Raw genomic sequence first — 23,044 nt, forward strand, 5'->3', positions numbered from 1 at the left:
GCAAATTAGAAACTTGCACATTGTTTCCTCATTATTACAGGTCGCTACGCATTGCTCCTATTTTATTTCGCTCATAAAGCTTCCTCTATGAGGAAACCAAACTAATAAATAGTAATAATTATGCATCAAATAAAATGCAAGCTTCCTCATAAGAGGAGCTTTGTGAGCAAAATAAAACAGAAGCAATGGTAGCGATCTGTAATGAGGAAGCAATGTGCAAGTTTCTAATTTGCACACTTTTCTTGGCTATAGAATGATATCTTTCTGTGTGTATGTACAGAAAGCAGCTAAGTGCTCTCTGTGTTTTAAAGTGCAAATAATTCATTATAAGAATCGATTGTGTCAACTACGGTATGGCTTAATAATTTAACAGTTATGCGGCAATATAATCAAATACCATTCCATTTTCGTGATGAATATAACGCTTGTATCATATGAACTTTTCAACTGTACAATTTTAATAGTTAGTACATCGAGTTGGAAGAGTTTCGATCGGATTATGATTGATACCATAGAAAAGGCTTTGAATCCCCTTTTCTTAGCCACTTTTATTTTCGGTTGTGGAATTCTTAGATATCCGCTAGACAAGCCGAGATATTGCTTGAGCATTTTCTACATATTAACTGTGTGGAGTGTTTATGCCTGTGCGGTATATTATGTAACAATTCAATATTCTCTGACAATTTCTAATAGTTCTCCAGGTTCCCTTATAGAAATAATGAATTTATTTGTGATAATAATATCTATAATTATCATTGTTCGCGAACACGAGGTATAATTTCTTTATATATTGTTATCGTTTTATTAGTGTGATATCTCAAACAAAATAAATAACGAACAACGTCACTTTTCACTTTAGGACTAACAATAAGTAACTTCATCATTACTTATTTGAAATGTGATAAAATAAAGTTTTGTACCATTGGATTATATTTTCTACATTAATTAATTTTTACCAAAGCTTGTAGTCAATAAACGTTGCTTTCAATATATCTCCTGTCTGATAACTCAATAAAATCTTGATAGAATTTTTTTCATACACACACTGCCTCACACATTGGTATCGTTATTGGTATATTTTATGTATATTTATTTGAGAGAGAGAGATTGTCATAATTCTATATTTTCTCTTGCTGCTCAGAAATTTCGCACATGTATAAGAAAACTCGATCTTGTGAACGATACATTGGAAGAACTCGGAATGCCTAAAGAATATCATAAATTGAGAAATGTGATGAAATGTGCCTTGATTACGTGGTTTCTCATGGCATGCGCATCATGGACTTTTGACTCTTTAATGTGCATAGACTTATTTAATGAAACAAGGGCCATGATGATCCCTATCGTTATGGATTATAGTTTACATATTATTGCCATTATAGATATAATGTTTATGCTTCTTTTAAGGTTCGCAAATCTTATACTTTGCTGCATTTATTTAACGACAATATTTTTTAGTAAAAGTATACGGATTCAGAAATTTGAAATGCATTTTCTATAAAATTCCTATAAAATTTTGTAATTTTAGACAGAAGAAGAAAATAATTAAAAACTTTCATTTTTTGCGTTATCTACTCGTCTTTACTTTAATATGCACAAATTTAATTACTGTTTTCTAAATATATTTTAAATTGCAGACATATCGGTTCTATTCTGGATAAAATAAATGATTATATTGTACAACTATCAGAAACAGAAAACTGTGGACTAAGATACAAATGGAAAAAATCTCTTGTCGTTAACAGCCACATTGTCCGAAGTGCTGAGAGTCGCAAACGTATATTATTTACCGTAATGTAAATTGATACACGCTAATGTAACACAAAAAATTGCAAAAAATAATTTTATTAATTAAATGTATTTGATTTATTATATTATAATGTCTCATGATGTCTCTTATAATGTTTCTGTGTTAAAATTCATTCATTGACGATGGAGAATATCAATGCAAAATTTCAAAAAGCTTGAAATCTTACTTTTGCTATTACTAAATCAATTTTTTATATTTCTTAACTGTAATATTATTCCAATTTTAATGAAACTCGGGGAAGAGTATCTGTGTTCTAAAAAAATTATTTCACAAATTCTTGTTCCACTCAAGATTAATACTAAAAAAGCAACGTGAGCAACATACTCCTGGGATCATTTAGCCTCAATCTCCTCTAATGTTTCTTCATAAAATTTATTTGTTATTTATGTAAATTTCTAGGCATCTGCATTTGGAACTTTGTCGAATAGCTCGCGATATAAATGGCTTCTTTGGAATGCAAATGACTTTGCAAATAATATCCTATTTTGTTGTCTTAAGTGGATTGTTTTATATTCAATACTACATAATGTTACACCTGAAAGAAATGTACGAAAATGATATAACACTAAAAATATTGCTTTCTATCAACATGTGGTTTATCATATTTTTAATGAAACTTATATCATTGAATCATATATGCGAAAGTGTTAGCGTTAAGGTAAATATATTGTCAGTAAATTAACAAAATTATATTTACAAGTAAAAAAGTTACATGACATAATCTTCGATCTTTCTAAAAAATTAAAAAATTTGAGTAATAATCGCAGCAAAGTAAATGTTAATGTTACAAAGATAAACTTTTTCAGTCGTAAAAGATTTAAAAATTTCTGTATAAAAAAATTAACTCAATTATTATTAAAAACAATACAGTGTATTATTATATATGTAAATCAATATAATTAATTCTATTATATATGTTTCAGGCGCGAAAAACCAAGAACGTTGTCAATAGATTGACAAATATTGTCGGTTTTGCTGATGTACGCGAAGAGGTACGTATGACAAATCTCTCAACTCTAAAAAATCTTTATTTAAAAATATTTGAATAAAAATTGCTTTATTATATAATGCAGATTTCCCAATTTGTTTTGCAAATATTACTACGGCCATTAAAGTTTAGCGGATTGGGTCTGTTTTACTTTGGCTACGATTTTATTCGTAAGGTTAGTCTTTAATATCATTCATATAGCTTTAGGTAGAAACTTAGCTTAAACAAAGCTATAAAATTTCGGACAGAGTGATATTTTTGTTTGATATTTCCTTCCAGTTCTTCGCCTGGATTGTCACCGTTGTTCTTTTTATGGTGCAAATAGGTGATATATATATTTTTCCTATATCTCAAATTCTTAATAAATAGGCAAATATGCACAACATGTTGCATAAAAAATGTTAATCGATGTCATATCATTTTAATGATTGGTTCTCAACACATGAGTCATGTTACTCATTCATCAGAGTGGATCGATTATTTTAATACGCATAAGTGCTATACAACGAACACATATCGTCATTATAAAGGAATTTAACACTACCATTGCCAATCAATGTAATTGCGATGCATCCGAGAAATAAGTTTAAACAGACACTCAGTGCTTTGCAATGGCGATGACTATGAAGATTGCGATCCAACAAGCTTTCCGACCTCTTTTCATTACGTGCTTTATTATCGGTTTAGGTGTCTATCCCTCGAAAGAACTAAAACCAAGGGATGGCTGGGTTGTATATTTAAGTATTTTATATTCTTTAATAGTATGGTTTGTTTATGGCTATCTTTTGTACTACATGGTGAGCTCTTTATCATTGAGAGCTTTATGTCGGGCTACCATTAGTATCATCGTTATGGAGATTAACATCATTACCACAATTACATCTGTGATCTTTAGTGTATATTATGACAAGGTATAATTTTGTGTTCAATATTTATATAAAAAATATACATTTTAATTAATATTAATTACGTTAATGAAAAGTTATAACGTTGAGTTATAATAATTACGTATCAATATCTGATGGTTTTATCTAATAATAATTAATCCTATAGATTATAATGATTGAATAGTCTCTGCTTGGACATATTTCTGATCATAGAAATATAATAGCATAACGATATCTTTTAAATATTTGTCTAATATTATTTTAGAGATTTGGAATATGTATGAAGAAACTTGCTGCTGTAGATGACACTTTAGAAGAGTTGGGAACTCCAAAGGTATACCGAAAAATACATATGTGGTCGAAACAAATAGTAATTGGATGGCTCATATACAGCCTTGTCGTCAATTTTTGTGATACAAAGTGGTGGTTGGACAGAAAAGAAACTACTTCTTGGGGATTCATTGTACCTCACTTATATAATCATAGTCTTCACGTCAACACACTTGTGGATTTAGTATTTATCACCTTCATGTGGTCTGTATTTATTATGTATATCTATCAATTTAATGCAAATCACATGTTATTTTTACAGTTAAAATACGTATTTCGTATTCATACAATTCATATAATTTTTCAATAATTATTAAAATACTGCAGTTGTTATTAGCATTTTTAATAAAAACATTTTTAGACACTTTAAATATTATATATAATGTTCTGTAACTAAATATAATTTTTTTAATTAAAAAATTATGTTATAATTTATTTTACAAGCTTCTTATTAAAAGATTGGGATCAATAATTTCGCTGTTAAAATTTGTAAAATGTCTTTTATAATACAGGTATATTGGTACCAGATTTGATAAAGTACAGGAACATATGCAATGTCTACTGGTGAAAGAAAAGCGTGGATTGAGAAATACATGGAAAAAATTTTCAATTACCTGCAGTTATCGGTATACTTTATATGCTGACAGTTACAAACAAATATTATGGAGCTCAATGTAAATCGGTACACGTATATATTTGCATAAAATATTAATCAGTGCTAATATAAGAATAAAAAAGTTAACGATAAATTATTAAAACTACTATTCATCAATTCTCACAATTTCTACATCTTCTAGTAACGAAATCTATCCTTTCAGGCATCTCCATTTAGAATTATGTCGTATTGCACGCGAATTGAATTTGATATTTGGAACGCAAATGACTTTCGAAATTGCGTCTTACCTATTATTCTTAACATCATCTTGTTATTACTTATATGGAATGCTAATGCGGAAAGATCGGACGGAAATACCAATAATCGCATGGTATCATATATCATCATGGACCGCTATATTTGTGACAAAACTCTGTGTCATAAATTGCATTTGTGAGAATGTCAGTGCTAAGGTAAGGTGTCTTCAATAAAAAAATGTAATGTACATAATAATAATAAATTTTAAACAGGCTAATAAAATTGACAAAGTAGTTCATCAATTGACAAATGCTCTTCGATATTCTGATATTAGGAAAGAGGTAAAACAATTCTAACAGCAGAAAAAGTGGAGATAAAACCAATTATTTAAAATTTTAAATAATTTGTAGATACATCAGCTTATTTTACAAAGAATGCATCGTCCGCTGAAGTTCTCCGGAATGGGTCTTTTCTACTTTGGCAATCAACTTCTTCGGAAGGTTTATTATTAAATTTATCCTTTTACTTTATTTCTACATCGTGTTTTGTATTTCAGAAATTACAGATATTCAGAAAAATTCTTCTAAAATTATCAATAAAGAATGTTATTACTGTTATCACATACGATTTGTATGTATGTGTGTGTACTGTTAATTTTTAACTTATCTTACATTCCAATAAAATGCAATTTATGTATGTCGTGAAAGTTAATTGGTGTATCGTTTTTCAGTGTTGCATGACAATTACAACGATCATGATTATCCTGATACAAATGTTAAAAGTTTAAACACTTGTCTTCAAAACGAAGTGATCAATTCAGAAACATCACAAGGCTCTAGCATCACAAGAATATATAAAGATTACTGTTTATAATTATACCAATTAGATGTCTCGCTCAACTAATGTAAATCTCACAATTATCATGTATATAATAATGCTATGTTGTAATATTTCCCATCGTGCTTATAAACAATTTATATAAGTATTTTCAATAACTCTGTTTGACTAAAATATATCAAATATAATTGCTATGCTTGAAATGTTAATGATAATAATAATAAATGAGTGATAATAATGATAAACACACATAAAAAAAATGTAAAAAAGTATTCTACATATTTACGATTTCTTTAATATATATTATATGTATAATTAACCCTAGCTTGCCACACTCTGGTCCAGTGGACCGCTGAACGTTCCAATATGATGGCAATAAATAAAATTAAAATTATTTAAAATCTAAAAATGTTCTTGAAATTTTTTAAATGTTTTGATAAGATTATATTTTACATTATAAAAAAAATTATTTTTATGATGCGTTTTAAATTGTCATCTGATATTGTTTTAGAAATTTGAGATAAGTAGGAAGCTTATTATCGTGGATGATACTTTGGAAAAGTTGGGCACTCCAAAAAATGTATCAAAAGATGCATGTAATGTCAAAACGAATGAGTATATGTGTATGTAGCCTAACAATAAACTTTTTTGATACAATATGGTTAAACATAAAGTAAACTGTTTCTTTGAGATTTTTTTGAGCTCACATAATAAATAATTGTCATATTAGTGCGTTCGTGGATTTATTGTTTATATTTTTCTTGTAATTTGTATAATATATAATATGGTGTACTAGTATAACATATAGTATAGTTTGCAAACACACACGCGTGTATACACATATTTTATTTATATTATTTGCATTCTTCTATTTTTACAGATTTAATTGCGATTGTAAGTTTCTTGTAATTAATATAAATATATACTTCAATTCTTAACATTTTGAATAAATTTTTTTAAAATTTTATTAAAAATTGATGTTATAGTATAGCTTTAATATAATGCACTTTTATATAATCTCTTTTTAATAAAAATTAACAATTTATATTTGTTAATATTTATTGTAAATCATAGATTTTATGATTTATTTTATTAGTTGTGAGACAACATTTGTACAAGTATATTGGTACCAGATTTGACAACGTAAATATACGCATGGCATATGCAATATTTATTAGTGAGAGATAATTACAAACTGAAATATATGTACAAGCAAACACATTATGAACTTCAATGTAAATTAATACTCGCATATGTTTGAGAGGATATTTTCACGGATTATTAACTAGATTTACTAGATATATACCTTTTAATAATAAAATTTAATTGACATTTCTATAGAAATCATAAAAATAATGAATTATAAAAATTATTTTGATTTTAACCCTAGACAGACTCATTTATTTTTCTCATACGTGAATGACTCACTGGGGTGTCACGATACCCCAAACTTGTACTGCGTGTATAATATTTCCAGAATGTTCTTAGAAAACTTTATAATAAATAATTTTGTTTGTTGTTTAATAGGGAAGACGATAGTAGTCATCAATTTGCGGTAGTAAAAAAAACAGTAAAAAAATTTCGAAAAACAAGAAAAAGAATAAAAAATTGGGCTGAAATGACTATTTTTATAAAAAATGCTGTAGTTTTTCATAAAATTCACCGATTTTAAAATTTCCAACGGATTTTGAAAGACGAATAGACAACCTTCAAGGGCATGTAAGCGATTTATTCGTTTCTTAAAAAAAACATATTTCTTTGAACATCTGAAGTAGAGGAAATGACGAAAAACTGTCGGATGGGAAAAATCGCAAGAAATGGAAAGTAAAACAGATTCTATCGATTATTATTTATTTGAAAGGTAGTCAAAAGTTATAAAAGTATATGGAAACAGTAAAATTAACTCCACAAAAACTTTACTAATTAATTTTTTGTTACCGATTTTCACAAAAAATCTGAAATATACTTTACTGTGATAAATGTCGAGTGTAAATGACTCACTGGGGTGTCACGATACCCCAAACGATTTTCTTTTACGGTCACAGCTGCTGCACGGATCTAACGCACTCGCTGAATTACAGAGGTCGATTGCCGGATGACTAAACTGAATTATGGTTAGGGTCTCGGTATGAAAACTAACCTTCCTAAGGCAAGGGCTCAATTTGAATTTCGCGTGGGGTCCCGTAACACCCCAGTGAGTCTGTCTAGGGTTAAAAATTATAATTTTAATTGTGGCCATATAGCTCCTCTTGTTTCTTGACAAGCATATCTTCTTTTAGAATTATCTCGTTTTTTACTTGCAAATTAAACTTAATATTTACAGCACAAATAACTTTTGAAATGACGTCTTATTTTCCACATTTAGTATCACTGTTCTATTATGTATATTGCCATGGATGCCAATGCAGGAAAGAGAAGAAATATATACAATATATGATTGGTTTAATGTCATATTAAGGGTTATACTTTTCATAAGACTATATTGTAAACTATATCTGCGAAAACGTCAAGGTTAAAGTAAAATATGCTATAAAATCAAGATTCAATTAGTATTCAAATATATAGAGTAAGCCATTTCAAATGCCCCAGGCAAATATTATATCTCGAAAAATATGGAAGAGGTACGGAAAAATTTATAAAGACAAAATTTATAAAGACAAAGTATAACAAATTTTTGAACAGACCTCGTATAATAATTAAAATCTAATTTTTACATAAAAAATAAATGCAATTATTAATTATAGAGACTTACTTTTCAAAAAGATTCACTCAGGAAAAGTGCTGTTGCTTAATCTTCATCTGTCATACAATCTATATATATAAAATAAAATGGTTCAATTGGTAACTGCGCAACAGTTAAACCGTTTGCCAAGTATTGTCACTAATGCCGTCTGGCAACATCGGTCGACACATTCTGTATGTTTATCGAAGAATTAAATAATGCATACCATTAATCTAACGAAGTATTATTATGTCGCCATCATAAAATCGAGCTATATATTAATAAAAACATGTTCAAATAGCAAGTGACATTAGTTTGCAACAGAAATTGTCAGAGTGATGACTACGATAACTACGATACAACAGGCAGTACATCCCTTAATTCTGACTTGTGGTGTTTTCGGCATAGGTATCTGTTCCCCAAAGAAATTTTATTTAAATATTCTCTATAACCTGACAGTATGGATTAGCTATGGTTGCCTCTGTTATTATGTGACAACCGCACTTAAAGCAGAAGGCTGGTTTCAACCAATTCCTAATATAATCCACACACAAATTGGCGTTCTCACTACCATTACTTCTATTGTCATGAGTGTATATCAAAACAAGGTATATGTTTATTCAAAATTTATCGTCAAAATATCATATAATATATCATATAATTTTTTAACAAAACAATACTCCTTTAAGTAATTTTGTTTACGTAGTTACGTTTTAGAAAATAAATACATTTGACGATACTGTCACCTAATGCTTTGGCTTGTTGCCTAATACTGTTCAGAAATTTAGATTATTTATGAAAAGACTAACCGCTGTAGACGACACGTTGGAAAAACTAGGCACTCCAAAGATATATCAAAAACTACACGTATATGCCAAAAGTGTCTTAACTGGATGGTTCGTATGTAGCTACGTGTTGAATATATTTGATACGATATGGTGGTTTCATGTGACGAAGGATCATCGATGTGTGATTATACCTTACATCACAAATCATTTTCATCATGTCAACATATTAACAGATTTATTACTGATGACTTTTTTATGGTTTGTATAATTTCTAAAAAATATATATGTAATATATACTTTTTTAATTTATCGTATTGTTATATAACGAAAGAAAGAGAGAGAGAGAGAGAGAGAGAGAAAGAGAGAGAGAGAGAAAAGAAGAAGAAGAAGAAAGACAGCGAAAAAGTGCTACAAATAATGTACATTTTAAGAAATAATATAGTATGATCTTCTCTAAGAATATAACATTAAAAAAAAAATAAAAAAGTTTATAAATCTCTTAGTATAAATAATTTACAGAGAAATACGTTACATATAAATGTCTTGCACAAACTTACTTATAAATTAATTTACTGCAAATTATTTCAACAAATATAAATAAACCAAAATATAATATATGTATGTCTTAATAATTATCATTAATAATTATTAACATCGTATATTCTAAAACTATATACAATCACTTTTGCTTTGTAACATAGGTATATTGGCACCAGATTTGATAAAGTGAACAAACATATGAAATATCTGATAATGAAAGAAGAATATGGATTAAGATATCTATGGAGAAAAACTGTACCAAGTACTCGTCGATATATCATGTGTACTAATTATAAGCTTGTTCTGTGGACATCAATGTAAATCGGTTTACTAATGTGCTAAAATAGATTATTGATAGATAAAACTGATATTGATAAAACTGATTTAATAATGAATGTAGAACATACCAAAGACAGAAATTCGATTTATTAAATAAAATAACAAAATAATTTTAAAAATAAATTTTGTTCTTTTTGTTAGGCATCTCCACTTAGAATTATGTCAAATCGCTCGTGATTTAAATACAATATTTGGACCTCAAATGACTATGGAAATGGCAGCCTATCTAATGTATGTAGCAAGAATGTGTAATTACATTTACAACCATATACGAACGAAAGGTCGATATATAAGTTCGATATATGATTGGTTTGGTATGTTTTTTACCCTTGCCATATATTTAGCCAGACTTTTCAGTTTAAATTACATCTGTGAGAAAATTAGCGCTAAGGTAAATATCCACATACATGAAGATGTATATACATGTGTGGATTCATTAATTGTATATAAAATTATATATTTATTAATAGAATTATACATATACTTATTATATATCTAATAATAAATTTAATTATCAATTTTAGGCTAATAAAATGAAAAAAATAATTCATCAATTGACAGATCATCTTCGATATGCTGATGTTCGTCATGAGGTAAAAAGATTTTAATAATAAGAGAAAATCTTTGTAAAAATTTTTATTTTTAAACAACAATTCGATATGTATGCAGATCTATCAGTTTTCATTGCAAATAATACATCATCCGCTAAAATTCACTGGACTGGGTTTTTTCCGTTTTGGCAATAGTCTCTTACGAAAAGTTGGTATTTTTTTATATTTCATTACTTTTATATGCATCATGTTATAAATTAGAAGACTTTTTTTTTAAGTAACACCTTTGTATTATGTCCATTCTTGTCGTACATATTTGATTTAAAATTGTCTTGATTCTCTTATTAGATTTTATTGATATAAAAAATTAAAAATTATACTTTTTTCTAGTTTGTCGTTGCAATTACAACATTTATGATCATCATAATACAGATGTCGATCATACCAGAAACGGCAGAGGATTTTTAAGAAGAAATAAACACATTGTGATTCCATTTCTTTCCTTGTTCTTCTACAGATTGCTTAAAAAGATTCAAGAAAGTAGTAAAAATTCCTCATATATTTTTCAACTTTATGTGCTTTATATTATTTATATCATACGTTAATAAAAAATTATCTTTAACCACAAAAATATTATCTTTTGTATTAAATGTAAATATAAAATAATTTAATTCCAACCCTTATAAATATATATATATACTTCTCTTCCTTTTTTCCTTCTCTGTAAATATATTAAATTAAATTATTATATGTCAAAAGAATTAAACGTATAAAAAAATATTATCATTACTTATTACTTATACTTATTCATTATTTTAACATTCATAATTTTATTACATATATACAATATAGAATATAATAAAAAGAACGCAATATATAGAAGAATTCGATTTATTATATACACAAGTTTTATACCGTTTGACTATCAGATTCTCTTATGTTTATCTTAATTGTTTTGCACTACAGTGACTCTCTCTCTTTTACATAACAAGTATTATATCGAAATATCATAGATAGACTTATTAATTAACATATTTACCGCTGTAACATCTTCAATCATAAGTTTGTATCCTTAAAAAAGATAATTTAATTTCTCTCTCTTGTATTTATGTGAAGTAAACTGTACCGGCGGAAAGTTTTGGGACAACTCTGCACATCAGTCATATTTTTCTTAGTTGATTCGGTTAATTGCAACCATATCTAAACTGCGACGTTATATCAAGTTAGGAGACCCTTTTTCCCTCCTTTTCCAAGTTCTTTCGTGTATAATGATAACGACATTCATTGATTCATACTCGTATTGGATGAAAGATGGAAGGCACTAGTGCGTCTTCACGTCGCGACGCGTCGTCCCGAAACTTTCCGCCGATATACTGTATACTTAAATGTCATATTTTTTTATATTAAGTATACCTAACATCATTGAAGTTTCAATAAAACAATTACGTGAAAAATTTAAATCTTTTATATAGTCAAATACTTTTTAATAATTTAATTAAAGTTTTTTTAAATGTACCGTCTTTATATAAAATGTAATATTAATTTTGTCGATTAAAAATAGAGTTTTTCTTGTTAATTACTTATTAGCGAACTAAATATATACTTTTCTGTTAAAATGTTTTAATTAGTGACTGTGCAAAAGTTAGTGACAATACTTGGCGTTTGCCAAGTTACGGTCACTAATATTTTACTATCTAGCAACATCGTCTTTTTCATATCGTGTATGTTTATCGAAGAATTAAATGATATACATAACATTGATCTAACGACGCATTAGTATGTCGCCTTGATAAAAAAGCTAGATATGTTGATGGAACAAGTCCTAATAGTAAGTGACATTAGTTTGCAACAGGAATTGTCAGAGTGATGACTACGATAACCACAGTACAACAGGCGGTATATCCCTTACTTCTGACTTGTTCTGTTTTCGGCATAGGTATCTACTCCCCGAAAAAATTTTATTTAAATATTCTCTATAACCTGACAGTATGGACCAGTTATGGTAGCCTTTGTTACTATGTAATAACCGCACTTAAAGCAGGAGACTGGTTTCTGTCAACTTCTAATATAGTCCATATACAAATTGGCGGTCTCACTACTATTACTTCTATTGTTATGAGTGTATATCGAGATAAGGTATATGTTTATCCAAAATTTATTGTCAAAATATTATATAATTTTATAGCAAAGATAATATTCTTTTAAGTAACGTTGTTTAGTTACGTTATAGAAAATAAATATATTTGACGACACTGTCACCTAATGCTTTAAATTGTTTCCTAATACTGTTCAGAAATTTAGACTATTTATGAAAAGACTTGCCGCTGTAGACGATACGTTGGAAGAGCTAGGCACTCCAAAGATATATCAAAAACTACGCGTATATGCAAAAAGAGTCTTAACTGGATGGTTCGTTTATAGCTACATGATAAATATATTTGATGCAATATGGTGGTTCCATGCGATGGAGGATCATCGATGTGTGATTATACCTTACATTATAAATCATTTTCATCATATCAATATATTGATGGATTTATTACTAATAACTTTTTTATGGTTTGTATAATTTTTAAAATATTTATGTGTAATATTATACTTTTTTTTAATTTATCGTACTATAATGAAAGGAAGAAAGAGACAGGAAAGAAATACAACGAAAGAGTGCTTCAAATAATACACATTTTAAGAAATAATAGTATGTTCTTCTCTAAAAATATAACATTTTTTTTAAATAAAAATTTATAAATTATTTAGTATAAATAATTTACAGAAGAATACATTATAAATGTCTTGCACAGACTTATTTATAAACTGCTTTGCTGCAAATTATTTTTATAAATAAATATAAATAAAACAAAATATAATATTACGAGAATTATACAACCGTTATGATATGCAATCGAATAGATTAAACTAAATAGCCATTTACGGTCCGCGCTGGATCTTGGTAGCTTAATTATTATATATTTTCTTTGTGTATTACACATATCTTTTCCAACATTAGTAAACTGCGCGCCGATTAGATTTATTAGACTTATAACACAGTTCCCGTTGGAGTGAAATTTCCTCCCTCCCGATAATTAAATCGATTTGATTTAACTATCTAAATATCTGTAAAGAAATTATTGCAAAAAATATTACCTTATCTAAGGTTCCAAACCTGGAACGTCTCACTCCGTGAAGGGTGTCGTACCAATTCGACCACTGAGGCACGTGGTAATATTTATCGTAATAACTGGTTAATAATAGTAAATAACTGTAAAGAAATTATTATCTACAGTTATTTAGATAGTTAAATCAAATCGATTTAATTACCGGGAGGGAGTGAATTTCACTCCAACGGGTGTTATAAATCTGACAAATGTAGTCGGCGCGCAGTTTACTAATGTTAGAAAAGATATGTATAATACACAAAAAATATATATAATAATTAGATCATGAAGATCCAGCGCGGACCGCGAACCGTAAATGGCGACTTAGTTTAATATATTTGATAAAATATAATATATTTCTGTATGTCTTAATAGTTATCATTAATATTTAATAATATCATATATTCTAAAATTATACAATCACTTTTGTTTTGTAATATAGGTATATTGGCACCGGATTTGATCAAGTCAACGAGCATATGAGATATTTGATAATAAAAAAAGAATATAAATTAAGATATTTATGGAGAAAAACTGTACCAAGTACTGGCAGATATATCATGTGTACTGATTACAAGCTTATTCTGTGGACTTCAATGTAAATAGGTTTACCAATGTGCTAAAATAAATCATTGATGGAATTGATTTAATAATAAATGTAGTTCATATCAAAATTAAAAAAAATTCGATTTATTAAAAAAAATAGTAAAATAATTTTAAAAATAAATTTTGTTCTTTTTGTTAGGCATCTCCATTTAGAATTATGTCAAATCGCTCGTGATTTAAATACAATATTTGGATCTCAAATGACTATAGGAATGGCAACATATCTAATATACGTAGCAAGACTGTGTAATTACATTTACATGCATATACAAACAAAAGGTCAATATGTACGTTCAACATTCGTTTGGTTTGGTATGTGTTTCCATCTTGCCATGCATTTGGCCAGCTTTTTCAGTTTAAATTATATCTGTGAGAAAGTTACTGCTAAGGTAAATATCCACATATATGAAAGTGTATATGTACATGTGCATTTATTGCAAATATATATTGAAACATTTCAAAAAATATATAATATACATATTCATTAATTATACATATAGTATTATGTATTTATTAATAGAATTATACATATAATATTAATTATACAATAATAAAATCAATTATCAATTTTAGGCTAAAGAAATAGAAAAAATAATTTATCATATGACAGATAATCTTCGATATGCTGATGTTCGTCACGAGGTAAAAAGATTTTAATAATAAGATGTAACCTTTGTAAATTATTTTAATTTATAAATAACAATTTGATGTGTATGCAGATTTATCAGTTTTTATTACAAATAATACATCATCCACTAAAATTCACTGGACTGGGTCTCTTCTATTTTGGCAATAGTCTTTTACGAAAAGTTGGTATATATATATTTAATATTTTATATTTCATTACTTTTACATACATCATGTTATAAATTAGAAGACTATCAATTTTTTAAATATCTTATATAGTCTTAAATTATTATGTCTATTTTTGTGGTACATATCAATTTAAAATTGTCTTGATTATCTTATTAGCTCTTATCAATATAAAAAATTAATTTATACTTTTTTCCAGTTTATCGTTGCAATTACAACATTTATGATCATCGTAATACAGATGTCTATTATACCAAAAACAGCAAAGGATTTTTAAGAAGGAATAAGCAAATTAGCACTTTCATAATAAGTATAGCATTATATGGTACAATTATTGTTTGTAAAATAATACGTTTTACATGTATAAAATTATAAATCAAATAATTTCTTTAAATCGACCGTGACTGACAATAAATAACGTCTTTTCGATCTTACCACAGTCCCATCAGTGGTCGAATTGACACGACACCCGCACGGTATACGGGAGGTTCCAGGTTCAAACCCTGGCTGGGGTAATATTTTTCGCAATAAAAATTTAAAACTATTTAATTTAGAAATTACATTAACCAAAACCCATGGTCAAAATTAATAATGCCTTGATGATTGATCTGAAAAAGTGCAGTGTGAATTTGACAAATCAAGTTGGCTCACAGTTTTTCAATGTTCATCGAAAAGACGTTATTTATTACCAGTCACGGTCGATTTAAATAAATTACTTGATTATTCTATACTGGCAAAAGAAATTTATTATTATGAAAATTATAAATCCCTAATTTATATAAAATAAGTTTCTTCTAGTATGCAATTTTAAAGAAAATTAATTCTTTATTACTTTTAATTCATATATCAAATCACAGTAATCATATCAACACGTTTGTGGATTTACTTTTCACTTTTCTCTTATGGTTTGTACAATGTTTGCTTTACACGTATGTGTATATACATATAAAAATAATTAATACATAGTGTATAGATAATATTATAAAAATATAACTTTCACTAAAATAGTAATTTTTGACTTTATAACAAAAATTATTTAAAAATTGTTTTTAATAATAAAGAGAAATTCAAGATTTTTCGTAGTTTCCATATATAATTCTTTAACTGAAGAGTTTAAATCATATTCAAATCAGATTTTGTAAATTATATTAGTTTTCTGATAGTTATCAAGAGACACAATTGTGTTTCATTCTAAGTATATAGTACATGTATTTATACATATATATGCGTTCATATATTTAATTAGTATAAAACGCAGTTAAAGCATAACAAGTAATATTTTGCACAAAGATCGATTATCTCAACTGTGTACATCTGCGTTACTGTTTAACGATTTAACGATGCTAATGTGACAATGTAATGAAGTGTCATCTCATCATCGTGATGAATATGACATTTCTATTACGTCCTGACTTTCAGTACGTGCATGAAATCGCGAGATCATGGTCAACACTCTAGAACAGACTTTACAACCCATTTCCTTAATCTCTTGTATCTTCGGTTTTGGAGTTCTCAGATATCCCTTCAATCACCCAAGAGTTTGTTTAAGTATTTTTTACATGTTAACTATATGGAGTGGTTACGTTTATGTGTTTTATAATGTGACAAACTTTTTTTCACGGAGAAGTATTATTAGTGACGGTTTAGACGTTTTCTTAGTAATATTAAATATGACTGTGACGGTAATATCCATAACTACTAATTTTCAAAGATATAAGGTATATTTTTTCACTGTATATGTTGTAATGTCCTATATAAGTATAATATTAAAAGTAAAACAAATAACACATATAACTATCTTCCGATCTAAAATTATCTTTATTTTTATTTAAAAATTCTTACTTTTTATTTGGAAACATTTTGATCAAACTTGAAGCCAAATGAATTTATATTTTGCGAGACGCAAGATTATTGCATAGCTATAAATAAAGTTTAGTATTTTCAAGAATCATTCTGTTTCAGAATATTGATTTTTGCAAAAGCCAAAATTATCAATCTAGTGTACACGATAAATTCAATTTTTAATGCATACATATTTAATTAATCAGTAATTTACTATAAAATTTTAACAAAATGTATACTATAAGTCACTGCTTTATTGCATAAAACACACCTTTAAATATGTATACATATATGCATGTTTTTCAGAGAGATATCCATAACATTATATATATTACCTCTACTATTTATCACTATTTTTTATCCTCAGAAATTCCAGATATGTATAAGAAAACTGAGCTTGGTGGATAATACATTAGAACTGCTCGGAACGCCTAAGGAATATCATAAATTACGAAACTCAATGAAGCATTTATTTATTTCATGGTTTACAATGATGTGTATGACATGGTTGTTCGATTCTTTATGGTTTATAGAGAAACATAATGATATAAGAGCCATGTTCATCCCTATCATTAAAAATTATCCTTTACATATCAATATTCTTATAGATATTATGTATATGTTTCTTTTAAGGTTTGTATATTTTGTTTCTTAAAATTATTTTAGAGAAGAGGATTTACTAGATTTAATAAGCTTATTATTGAAGTCTGTTAATATAATTTAGTAAGTTACAAAATTCTTGTAATTTAAAAATGTTATTAATTAAGATAATATAATTAATATTAATTGAATTATTTCTTATTCATGTCACCTTTTATAAACATTTATTTGCTGTTACGCATTAGATACAAATTCTTCAACATAATGTACAAACTTAGAAACTTATAGCGTACTTTTATTTTTATATAACTATAGATATAAACAAAAAAGTAACCAATAATTTATATACTTTTACTTTAATACACAGAAGAAAAAAATTCAATAAATTATTTATTTTTAATGCATTTAAAATTACAGATATATAGGTACTAGATTAGATAAAATAAACAATTACATTGAAGAATTGTCAGAAACTGAAGAATATGGGCTAAGATGCACATGGAAGAAGTCTCTTATTATTCGACCTTACATGCACAACGCTAGAAATCGCAAACGTGTATTATGGATCGCAATGTAAATTGATATATAATAAGATAACAGAGAATTTGAAAATTTTTTATTAAAAAAAGAACAATTCAGTAAAGATTGTGTTATAATCATAATCATGATATTCTTAATTAATGGTTAATTTGTAACAATTTGTTGCATATACATATATGTGCATATTTTATCTGTTTAACAAAACTTGTTGATTTATAAACTTATAATATTCACAACGTTTATTCTTGTATAACATGAGAAACATTAATAGTATATATAATATAATATAAAAAATAAGTTTTCTTGTATAAATTGAATTTATAGTGCTTATTTCGTTTAAATAAGAAATAAGTGATGCACGCATATAAATTCTTTCATTTATTTTAGAATTTAGAAATAGTAAATATTTAGAAACAACAGATCCATAGTTATATTGTATATTTCAACTTCTCAGTAGCATGCCTTTATCCATTAATACATTATATTTTTTAGGCACCTCCACTCGGAACTTTGCAGGATAGCTTCCAACATACATGGCTTATTCGAAATACATATGACCCTACAGATGTTATGTTATTTCACTGTTTTAATCGCAATGTTTTATTTTCAATATCACACAATGTTATGCTTAAAAGAAATGTACGGTGATTCAATTCGACTAAAGTTATTACTTTGTAGTGATATATGGTTTGCTATATGTTTAACTGAAGTCCTATCATTTAACTACCTTTGTGAAACCGTTACTGCAAAGGTAAGCTGATTTCCAGTGAATCATTAGTAAATAGTTTAATGAGAACATATAGGTTTTACAAGTAAAAAATTTACACAATCTTTACTTTTTCTAAAAATTATAATAAATTACAAAAATGTTACATTTACTTTAGCGTAAAAAATGATAGTTTATAAGTAAAAAAATAGTTAATATATTGCAAAAATAAACATTTTTTTTAAACTTATTTTTTTTTTTAAATTGCAAATTTTTAAATATATGTATAGATAATGCATATGTACAATTATCAAGAAAAATACAGTTATTAAGAAATATAGTTAATTTTATATTATTTCAGGCAAAAAAGACCAAGGACATAATTCATAAATTAACAAATCTCATCTGTTTTACCGAAGCACGCGAAGAGGTAAAATAACTTTCTTAAACATTTCCAATTCTAAATTTTTCTTAAATATTTTTGATAATAATCACATTATGATGTAATAGATTTTCCAGTTTCTTTTGCAAATATCACTTCGTCCATTGGTGTTTAGTGGATTACGTCTATTTTATTTTGGTTACGAGTTTGTTTGTAAGGTTAGTCTTTAATTCACATCTACATATATCTAAAAATATAACTTATTAAACAACGAAATTTTAAACATGCAACATTTATATTTGATATTTGCTTTCAGTTCTTTGTCTGGATTCTCACTGCTGTTGTCTTTATGCTGCAAATGAAAACGTCCCCTATATCTCGAATAATAATTGCTGATAAAAGTAATATAACATGTTACAACTAAAAACAGAAAAATATGCAATTATAAAATTCTTTATGATATCTGTCTAACTTATTATTTAATATTTGTATTTCTAATAATTATAAGTCTAAATATTAAGAATAAATTTTAACTTATTACTGTAATCAATTATAATAATTATCTTACGTGACTACAAGAATTATAATTATTATAATATTATTTTTATTATATCGTTTATAATAGAAATTTATTATTATTGGCTACATAATAATATGTTACTTATTCTATTAATTTATATCTAGTAATTATACATACTTCTAACATATTTAAAATAATGACTTTGGTAAAACCTAATTTTAATTGATTGATTGCGTAATACATATAATTTTGTTTTTACATGGTGAATAAATTTAATTATTGATTATAAAAACTCACTTCCTAAAAAGTTTCACTCAATAAATGGTATTGGCCGGCTAATCTTCATCTGTCATACAATTTTAATATCAAGTAAGATAATATCTATTTTAATTGGCACCTGCAGAAAAATTAAATTGTTGGTCAATTATTGTCACTAATAGCAAATAGCTAGCAATCGATCAGCTCGTTGTGTATATTTATAAAAATTAAATAATGTATAATTATGCTAATGGATTAATCGAACGACATATTATGTCGCCTTGATAAATGAGCTATATATTGATGGAATGTATCTGAATAGTAACGTTAGTTTACGGCAGGAACCGCGAGTGACGACTATGGCAACCACCGTACAACAGGCTGTACATCCCTTACTTCTGACTTGTTCTGTTTTCGGCATAGGTATCTACTTCCCGAAGAAGTTTTATTTAAACATTCTTTATAATCTGACAGTGTGGACCAGTTACGGTTGTCTTTGTTATTATGTGATAACCGCACTTAAGGCAGGAAAATGGTATCAGACAGCTTCTAATACAGTCCATATACAAATGGGCGTTCTCACCACCATTATTTCTATTGTTATGACTGTATATCGAGACAAGGTATATGTTTATCCAAAATTTATCGTCAAAATATTAAATTATTTTATAGCAAAGATAATATTCCTTTAAGTAACATTGTTCACTTAGTTACGTTTTAGAAAATAAATACATTTGATAACACTGTCACCTAATTCTTTAAATTGTTTCCTAATACTGTTCAGAAATTTAGATTATTTATGAAAAGACTTGCCGCTGTAGACGATACGTTGGAAGAGTTAGGCACTCCAAAAATATATCAGAAACTGTATGCATATGCAAAAAGTGTCTTAATTGGATGGTTTGTATGTAGCTACGTGGCAAATGTATTTGATATGACATGGTGGTTCTATGCGGTGCAGGATCATAGGTGTATGATTATACCTAACATAATAAATCATTTTCACCACACCAATATGTTGATAGAGTTATTAATTATGACTTTTTTATGGTTTGTATAATTTTTTAAATATTTATATGTAATATATAATTTTTTAAATTTATCTATTTATCAATACTACACTATACTACTTTTTATTCATTATTTATTGTATATAATAAAAGAAAGAAAGCAAGGAAGAGAAAGACGAGAAGCGAAAAAGTGCTTCAAATAATGCACATTTTAAGAAATAATAATGTTATTTTTTAATATAACTAGAAAAAAATGAAAACTTATAAATCTTTTAGTATAAATAAGTTACAGAAAAATACATTATAAATGTCTTGCACAGACTTATAAATTACTTTGCTGCAAATTGTTTCTACAGATATAAATAAAACAAAATATAATATATTTCTGTATGTTTTAATAATTATCATTAATAATTAGTAACTCTGTATATTCTAAAATTATACAAACACTTTTGATTTGTAATATAGGTATATTGGCACCAGATTTGATAAAGTGAACGAGCACATGAGATATCTAATAATGAAAGAAGAATATGGATTAAGATATCTGTGGAGAAAAACTGTACCAAGTACTCGCCGATATATCATGTGTTCTGATTACAAGCTTATTCTGTGGACCTCAATGTAAATTGGATTACCAATATGCTAAAACAGATCATTAATAAAACTGATTTAATAATAAATATAGTACATACCAAATTTAAGAAAAATTCGATTTATTTTGAAAAATAACAAAATAATGTTAAAAATAAATTTTGTTCTTTTTCTTAGGCATCTCCACTTAGAATTATGTCAAATTGCTCGTGATTTAAATACAATATTTGGACCTCAAATGACTATGGAAATGGCAACATATCTAATATACGTAGCAAGACTGTGTAATTACATTTACATGCAAATACAAAGGAAAAGTCGGTATATGACAATCTTTTGGTCTGGTACGTCTTTTTGGATTTCCCTACATTTGGTTCAACTTTTCAGTTTAAATTACGTCTGTGAGAAAATTAGCGCTAAGGTAAATATCTAAGTAAATTTCTACATATTTGTGGCCATATGTGTACAGGCACGTGTGTGTGTGTGTATAATAAAATCAATTATCAATTTCAGGCTAATGAAATGGAAAAAATAATTCATCAATTGACAGATTCTCTTCAATATGCTGATGTTCGTTATGAGGTAAATAGATTTTATTAATAAGAGGCCACCTTTGTAAAATATTTGAATTCATAAGTAACAATTCGATATGTATGCAGATTTATCAGTTTTCACTGCAAATAATACATCATCCGCTAAAATTCACTGGACTGGGTCTCTTCTATTTCGGCAGTAATCTCTTAAGAAAAGTTGGTATTTATATTTAATATTTTATATTTCATTACTTTGTATATATCATGTTACAAATAAGAAAACCCCATCATGTTTTAATATATTGCGTATATATCTAGCATTTTTATTATTATGTTCATTTTTGTATGTAAATTATTAATATGGGAAAGCTGCACCATGGTCTTGATTATATTATCAAAATTTTTTATTGATGGAAAAATTTTATTTACATGTTTTCTTCCAGTTCATCATTGCAATTACAACGTTTATAATTATCAGAATACAAATGCCTAATATAACAAAAATGGAAATAAATTTGTAAAAGAAACTAAACAAACTAGCACTTTCCTAATAAGTGCAGAATCATACAGTACAGTATAATAATTGTTTGTAAAACAATTACCTTAAGCTGTAAATTTATAAAAAATAAATTTCTTGCATTATTTTTCGTTGGGATTCCATTTCTTTTCTTATTTTTCTACAAATTACTAAAATAAATTTCAAGAAACTTTGTTAAAATTTGATTGTGCTGTTTTACTGAGAACAAAATATACGCAACATAAAATGTGTATATTTTGTTCTCAAAACATACGCTAAATAAAATTAATTTTAAATAATCTATAATCGAATAATAGATAGGT

General features: G+C 27.0%; 5 protein-coding genes and 1 long non-coding RNA gene across 6 annotated transcripts in view; 5 read left to right on the top strand and 1 right to left on the bottom strand.

Moving 5' to 3' along the window:
• Window positions 1-23,044, bottom strand: part of LOC139812403 (uncharacterized) — a 339,231-nt gene that overhangs the window by 90,302 nt on the left and 225,885 nt on the right. The gene's annotated exons all lie outside the window — the stretch shown is intronic.
• On the top strand, window positions 404-6,525 carry LOC139811854 (putative gustatory receptor 28b). The gene is made up of 12 exons (XM_071776284.1): window positions 404-772; window positions 1,142-1,407; window positions 1,638-2,468; window positions 2,734-2,802; window positions 2,884-2,973; window positions 3,078-3,709; window positions 3,951-4,219; window positions 4,528-4,689; window positions 4,834-5,083; window positions 5,141-5,209; window positions 5,279-5,368; window positions 5,599-6,525. Exons 6-12 carry the CDS (start codon window positions 3,410-3,412, stop codon window positions 5,653-5,655), a joined length of 1,197 nt encoding a protein of 398 aa, XP_071632385.1. The 5' UTR covers window positions 404-772; window positions 1,142-1,407; window positions 1,638-2,468; window positions 2,734-2,802; window positions 2,884-2,973; window positions 3,078-3,409; the 3' UTR covers window positions 5,656-6,525.
• On the top strand, window positions 8,710-11,260 carry LOC139811875 (putative gustatory receptor 28b). The gene is made up of 6 exons (XM_071776316.1): window positions 8,710-9,035; window positions 9,208-10,072; window positions 10,236-10,485; window positions 10,619-10,687; window positions 10,764-10,853; window positions 11,036-11,260. Exons 2-6 carry the CDS (start codon window positions 9,954-9,956, stop codon window positions 11,111-11,113), a joined length of 606 nt encoding a protein of 201 aa, XP_071632417.1. The 5' UTR covers window positions 8,710-9,035; window positions 9,208-9,953; the 3' UTR covers window positions 11,114-11,260.
• Window positions 12,509-15,700, top strand: LOC139811868 (putative gustatory receptor 28b). Its single transcript, XM_071776308.1, has 7 exons — window positions 12,509-12,781; window positions 12,939-13,204; window positions 14,243-14,398; window positions 14,546-14,795; window positions 14,980-15,048; window positions 15,126-15,215; window positions 15,419-15,700. Exons 1-7 carry the CDS (start codon window positions 12,512-12,514, stop codon window positions 15,494-15,496), a joined length of 1,179 nt encoding a protein of 392 aa, XP_071632409.1. The 5' UTR covers window positions 12,509-12,511; the 3' UTR covers window positions 15,497-15,700.
• On the top strand, window positions 16,312-19,853 carry LOC139811610 (uncharacterized). The gene is made up of 6 exons (XM_071775917.1): window positions 16,312-17,694; window positions 18,079-18,234; window positions 18,694-18,952; window positions 19,269-19,337; window positions 19,418-19,507; window positions 19,606-19,853. The coding sequence occupies exons 1-6, from the start codon at window positions 17,357-17,359 to the stop codon at window positions 19,711-19,713; spliced, it is 1,020 nt and encodes a 339-aa protein (XP_071632018.1). The 5' UTR covers window positions 16,312-17,356; the 3' UTR covers window positions 19,714-19,853.
• On the top strand, window positions 20,189-22,920 carry LOC139811776 (putative gustatory receptor 28b). The gene is made up of 6 exons (XM_071776161.1): window positions 20,189-20,690; window positions 20,852-21,117; window positions 21,546-21,701; window positions 21,849-22,092; window positions 22,185-22,253; window positions 22,331-22,920. The coding sequence occupies exons 1-6, from the start codon at window positions 20,376-20,378 to the stop codon at window positions 22,436-22,438; spliced, it is 1,158 nt and encodes a 385-aa protein (XP_071632262.1). The 5' UTR covers window positions 20,189-20,375; the 3' UTR covers window positions 22,439-22,920.

The sequence above is a fragment of the Temnothorax longispinosus genome, chromosome 4 (assembly GCF_030848805.1).
Source record: "Temnothorax longispinosus isolate EJ_2023e chromosome 4, Tlon_JGU_v1, whole genome shotgun sequence".
Lineage (NCBI taxonomy): Eukaryota > Metazoa > Arthropoda > Insecta > Hymenoptera > Formicidae > Temnothorax > Temnothorax longispinosus.

Bases quoted from the DNA above. Each gene is read 5' to 3' on its own strand.
- LOC139811868 (XM_071776308.1), top strand. From the start codon at position 12,512: ATGACTACGATAACCACAGTACAACAGGCGGTATATCCCTTACTTCTG. The intron at 13,205-14,242 runs GTTTGTATAATT...TTTGTAATATAG, and splicing joins TTACTAATAACTTTTTTATG to GTATATTGGCACCGGATTTG. The intron at 15,049-15,125 runs GTAAAAAGATTT...ATGTGTATGCAG, and splicing joins ATGCTGATGTTCGTCACGAG to ATTTATCAGTTTTTATTACA.
- LOC139811610 (XM_071775917.1), top strand. From the start codon at position 17,357: ATGTTTTTCAGAGAGATATCCATAACATTATATATATTACCTCTACTA. The intron at 17,695-18,078 runs GTTTGTATATTT...TTAAAATTACAG, and splicing joins ATGTATATGTTTCTTTTAAG to ATATATAGGTACTAGATTAG. The intron at 18,235-18,693 runs GTAAATTGATAT...TATATTTTTTAG, and splicing joins CGTGTATTATGGATCGCAAT to GCACCTCCACTCGGAACTTT.
- LOC139811854 (XM_071776284.1), top strand. From the start codon at position 3,410: ATGGCGATGACTATGAAGATTGCGATCCAACAAGCTTTCCGACCTCTT. The intron at 4,220-4,527 runs GTCTGTATTTAT...TTTATAATACAG, and splicing joins GTATTTATCACCTTCATGTG to GTATATTGGTACCAGATTTG. The intron at 5,084-5,140 runs GTAAGGTGTCTT...AATTTTAAACAG, and splicing joins GTGAGAATGTCAGTGCTAAG to GCTAATAAAATTGACAAAGT.
- LOC139811776 (XM_071776161.1), top strand. From the start codon at position 20,376: ATGTATCTGAATAGTAACGTTAGTTTACGGCAGGAACCGCGAGTGACG. The intron at 21,118-21,545 runs GTTTGTATAATT...TTTGTAATATAG, and splicing joins TTAATTATGACTTTTTTATG to GTATATTGGCACCAGATTTG. The intron at 22,093-22,184 runs GTAAATATCTAA...TATCAATTTCAG, and splicing joins GTGAGAAAATTAGCGCTAAG to GCTAATGAAATGGAAAAAAT.
- LOC139811875 (XM_071776316.1), top strand. From the start codon at position 9,954: ATGAAATATCTGATAATGAAAGAAGAATATGGATTAAGATATCTATGG. The intron at 10,073-10,235 runs GTAAATCGGTTT...TCTTTTTGTTAG, and splicing joins CTTGTTCTGTGGACATCAAT to GCATCTCCACTTAGAATTAT. The intron at 10,854-11,035 runs GTTGGTATTTTT...ACTTTTTTCTAG, and splicing joins GCAATAGTCTCTTACGAAAA to TTTGTCGTTGCAATTACAAC.